This window comes from Ambystoma mexicanum, chromosome 9, assembly GCF_040938575.1.
Source record: "Ambystoma mexicanum isolate Mex_15411 chromosome 9, UKY_AmexF1_1, whole genome shotgun sequence".
Taxonomy (NCBI): Eukaryota; Metazoa; Chordata; class Amphibia; order Caudata; family Ambystomatidae; genus Ambystoma; species Ambystoma mexicanum.
The window spans coordinates 170,385,946-170,391,456 of NC_090931.1; the positions used below are offsets into that span (position 1 = coordinate 170,385,946).

The 5,511-nt window shown below is 43.9% G+C and overlaps 1 protein-coding gene across 1 annotated transcript; it reads left to right on the plus strand.

Moving 5' to 3' along the window:
- Positions 1-2,572: 2,572 nt before the first annotated feature.
- On the plus strand, positions 2,573-4,423 carry LOC138487287 (general transcription factor II-I repeat domain-containing protein 2A-like). The gene has a single exon (XM_069613901.1). The coding sequence runs from the start codon at positions 2,573-2,575 to the stop codon at positions 4,421-4,423; it is 1,851 nt and encodes a 616-aa protein (XP_069470002.1).
- The last annotated feature ends 1,088 nt before the right edge of the window (positions 4,424-5,511 follow it).

Here is a 5,511-nt window from a genome sequence, read left to right on the forward strand (position 1 = left end):
TAAACACTCATTTCATGGGTGGAGGGGGCTACTCTTCAAACGTGAGGAGAAACTTCACAGACTGTCTGGGGAGGTGCAAGCTTACTTGTGTGTTGGAATCTAACTTTTTAACACGTTCTAAAGAGAGTCTTCTTCTGGTAAAGCTTCAATGTTAAAAGCAGCTACCTCGCTGGATAATGTCTGAAATCACACACTTAAGTTTTGCTGTAAGAATGAGCTGTCTACTGTCCCCTCTTCCAATCACTCCCCTGACCTGCAAGTTCTAACATCCCATCACCATTTCAGTTGCCTAAAAATGTGTACATATGAACGCAGTTGCAAACAATGAAAGGCCTTACATTTGTTAACAGTGCAGAGCAGACGCAAGTAATGCTTATCCCCTGCGCCCTGTCCTGCCTGCCAATGGCCCTGTACCTGAGCCAGGTCAAGTCAACACAAACCAGAATTTCACGGGGTCTAAAGCCCCGTTTGCCCAGAGATCCACATATAGAGTAACTATAATGAAATTGTGCCGGAGGGCAATGCTAAATCACTTAGCCCAGGAGGTGTTAAGATTGCATATTTGTCCAGTTGAAACACATTCATCATGGTCCCTAAACAGAACCTCCAGCACATGTGTCCATATATGTGCTATTTGCTTAGAGCTTCGTTTTGTTGCAGAGTATATAACCTTAGGTGATGTGATGTCATGGATCAATCATACGATTTGTGATGTCAACTGGGGTCAGGGCCATTCATTAGCCTTTCATCCTTCAGAGGTTGATAGATTGAGTACCACTCTGTGGGATAATAATGTCTTCTGTTATTTCAGCGCTCTGAGACTTATGGGTGTGTAGCGCTATATAAGAAATACATTATTATTATTATTACTATTATGGTAAGGCTTGATTAAAGTGAGCTGCAAGAGTTCCCATGAGGAGGTGTTTTGGGCGGGAAGTGGCAGGATCTGGGTGGGAATGGCCATAGGGATTACCATGGCCATGGGCAGTCAGTCGTTGGGTAAATAAGCATAACATTTTAAGTTGTTCCGTTGTTTGTTTTTATAAATAAGGCAACACATTTCGGTGGGGTGGAGGGGCTAACACTTCCAATGTAGGGAGCGTAACTTCAGAGACTTTGGTGAAAGGGCAAACTCATTGTAATGAGACCATTCTGGTGCAGCTTCAATGTTACAAGCAGTTAACTCCCCCTTCACGTCTGAAACCATTGTAATACTGCTCTGAGCCTATGTTGCCCTTTCTCAGATCAGTCTCTCGCGTTCTCTTCATGCATACATTATAGTACCATCTATTCTCAATACAAGCTGCTGTAAAATACACTGTCACACTTGCACACGTTAGAATAATGTACCACCATTAGTATGTAAAACCTAATGCTTTTTATGTCATATTTTGGTGGGTTTTGGACATTAAATAGCACATTATGGAGGCTTTTTTTCAAAATTTTGTGGTGGGAGTACACTCCCCCCACCCTTGGGTGGTGTAGGCTTGCGTGCTGTGCACGCTCGCTCCCAAATTCCCCCTGGGATCTTTACGCCCCACCAGCTTTAAAACTCACCAACCACCACTGGGGGGCGGGATGTGTGATCTCCCCCACCCACACTCACTTACTGTATCACCGCCGCCTGACAGTGAAGCACAGCCCCTTTCTGAGCGCAGGGGCTGCTGGTAAGGCGTGCGTGCCGTGCGCACACACATCATCAGCACGGCGAGGACGTTAGGGAGGACCCGCAGGAGAGGAGCGCGGGAACAGTGCGCGCTTCTCTCCAGCACGGCGAGGACGTTAGGGAGGACACGCAGGAGAGGAGCGCGGGAATAGTACGCGCCTCTCTCCAGTCAGGCCGCAATGCAGTCGCTGCCAGACTGACCTTCACAGTAAGCAGGGGAAGGAAAGTGGGGAAAGATTATCATTATTAGCAATAATGCTACTTAGGTTTGGGGTCTGCTGCAGACCCCAAACCTATCAGGGCATGCTGGGCGTTGTAGATTTGGCTAAGCAGAACTGCTGCAGAGCCATAGGCTGTATAAGATCATGCTGGGCATTGTAGTTTTGGCTCTGCAGCAGTGCAGCTGAGCCAAGACTACAACTCCAAGCATGTTGCACCATAACCTATACTACTATATAGTCAAGTGCAACATGCTGGGAGTTTTAGATTTGGCGTAGCTGCAGAGCCATAGGCTGTATACAGGCATGCTGGGAGTTGTAGTCATGTAGTAATAAAAGTTTCAACCCCTTTTGTCTGTAGGCCTGAACTCCGGCACAGAGAGTCTACTCCTGGGACTTCCGGTTACGACCGCACCACAGCATGGAACAGCGGAGTGCCGGGGGGAACTGTGAGCGCCATTAGCAGCAACTATTGGGGTGCCATGGACTTGTATTTGCCCACAATAACTGAGATAAGTGAGGGGGAGGTTGTGTTAGCCAATTAGGAGTTAACTAGCCTAACAAGCTATCTATAATTCTATCTGCTGTCACTGGCCCACTGATAGAGCACCCAAAAAATAAAAAACAAAGGTTAAGTAAAGGGAGTGGTAGTAGCAGTGGCCGACCCTTTCAAGAGACATGGAGCGAGATGTATGGCATTATAGAAAAAAATGGCAGATCATTTTGCGTTCGATGTACTGAAACGGTAGTAAGCAGAAGGTGGAATATAAATCGACATTTTGAAACTAATCATTCCCAGCTCTTGGAAAAAAGTGAGGATGAAAGGAGGGAATACATTTCCAGGAAGCTACACCTTTATAAGAGCCAATCTAACTCCATCCTTAAATTTATAAAAGGCTCTACAAATTTAAACTCTGCAAGTTTGAGCATTGCTCACTCCATAGCTCAGCATGCAAAAGCGCTTAATGAGGGAGAATTTATTAAAGAAACTCTCCTAAGATGTGCGCCAGTTCTATTTCACGATATGCAGAATAAAGATGCAATTATTAAGAGAATATCTGAGTTACCACTCAGTAGAAATATCATAAAAGACCGAATAATGAGACTGAACACAAACGTACAACATCAATTAAAGAGAGACATAAGGAATTGTAAATATTTTTCCATCTCTCTTGATGAAACTACTGATGTCACATCGCATGCTCAGTTGGCCATTATTGGTCGATATTCTGATGGTCACACAATGAGAGAAGAGTTGATAAAGTTAGTATCAGTGCCAACAAGTACATCAGGAAGCGAAATATGTAAGGTTGTTATGCAAACATTCTGCGACCTAAGCATTGATATATCTAAAGTTGTGTCAGTGACGACAGATGGTGCCCCAAACATGGTGGGGAAAAAAGTTGGATTTGTGAAATTGTTTACAGAAGCTATTGGACATCCGATTGTGCCTTTTCATTGTATTATCCATCAGGAGGCTTTATGTGCCAAGGCAGGATTCACTGACTTAAATGACTTAATGTCAGTTGTTACAAAAATAGTTAATTTAATAGCTGCTCGCCCCCTTCACAAGCGAGAATTTTCAGCACTTTTACAGGAGGTTGATTCCACCTACAGTGGACTGCTGATGTACAATAATGTAAGATGGCTGAGCCGAGGCAAGGTTCTTGAGCGCTTTGTGGAGTGCTTTGAAGAAATTAAGGTATTTCTTGAAGAGAAGGATCTGAGAAACTTTCCTCAGCTCAATGATGATAAGTGGGTCAACACCCTGATGTTTTTTACAGATCTCTCTGTTCATGTTAATGAACTGAACTTAAAGTTACAAGGTTTTGGCAAAAGTATTGATGTTATGTTTGGATACATAAAAGCTTTTGAAAGTAAAGTAAAAGTTTTCAAGCGAGATGTAGAAACTAAAACGTATAAGTATTTTCCTCGAGTACAAAAGCATTTTGAGAAGGCCAGTGCAGCTGTACGAAATGAAGTGGAACTCTTGCATATGAAGTACCAGCATGGTTTAGACTTGTTACTTGACCAGTTTACTGATAGATTTAGTCAATTTAGAAGTCTAGAACAGACCATGAAAATAATTAAGTATCCTGATGTAGTAGTCTACAATAGTTTGGAATTAAATGGTTTCCAATGGATGCAAATAGATGATTTGGAGATGCAGCTTGCAGAATTTCAAGACAGCATCTGGGCTCAGGTGTTTGTCGACTTGAGGTCAAAGCTTGAGAATCTGGAAAGGGGCCGCTTGGAGAATAAAGATGAGTGCCACTACGAACAGGAAATTTGGAGTGCCTGGAACAGACTACCAGACACTTTTAGCACCCTGACAAATATAGCAACAGCTTTACTCACAATTTTTCCTTCTACGTACTTTTGCGAGACCTTATTCTCAGCATTAAATAATATCAAAACCAACAAAAGAAACAGATTGACAGATGAGGTTAGTAGCGCTTGCTTGGGCCTGAAGTGTACAAAATACCAACCTTCAATTGAAGATTTAGCCAATGAAATTCAGCAACAAAAAAGTCACTGAAAGGCATGTTAGTTAAAGAATTCGCCCTCCCCCTCACTTATCTCAGTTCACGGCAGGGCTGTGGAGTCGGCTGCTTCCAGCTCCACGTCCTCATCAGCATGCCGCTCCGGCCCGCCCCCGCTATGAATATTCATAATCTTCGCCCTCACGTCACTAGGAATATTCATAGCAGGGGCGGGCTGGAGCGGCATGCTGATGAGGACGTGGAGCTGGAAGCAGCCGACTCCACAGCCCTGGTTCACGGCACCGCAAACAAGTTCAATAATATCAAGGGCAACATACGAAATCAACTGATGAACAAAGAAGTTACTAAGCAGGTATGTTAAATAATTTGTTTTTGGTTTATTAAATACAATTATATATTGCAATTATACATTTTTGTAGTTTAAACTATAAATTGCGCAAAATTATGTTTTTTTGTCGAAGTGACACACCACACGAGTTATGCTCGATTTTTTGCCGATTTTTGACACACCACGCCAAAAAGGTTGCCCATCACTGAACTAAGGTCATCAAAGCAAACTTTACTCTTTAGCATGTCAAGCTATTAGACATGACGAGTATGAACACATATTTGAAAGGATGCTTTTATTGTGTTGCTCACTTTAACTGTCACAGATTTGCAAGGTGACTGGCGGTCTTTCAGTTGGAAATTCACCATCATGCATAAGAAAGGCTCTGCTGCTGATGACAAAAGAAAGGTGTTGTGGCGGCACTGGCTGCAAAGCCAGGGAAGCAGCCTGTGTGTCTCAGGGGGGCTGTGACTCGGGAAACGGGCAGTGCTTGATCATCCGAGCATAGCAGGTTGTAGATTTCCCCAGAAGAAACAAGATGAGCCCAGGACTATGGTCCTGATCCTTTGAACTGCTAAAGGCTCAGCACGGAAGCCTTGCCCCTCAGCTCACATTTGGGGGGGTGGCTTGAGCCCGATTAGCTCAATGATGTTGCGCACCTGTGGCAGCTGCAAGAGGACATGAGTGCTAACGTGAAGAGATTCTCAGAGGAGTGCCCAGCCAGGTATTTAAAGCAGCTTGAAGTGACGCCACAGTGAGTGAAGTCACAAAAAAGACGCCATCTGCCCCCAAACA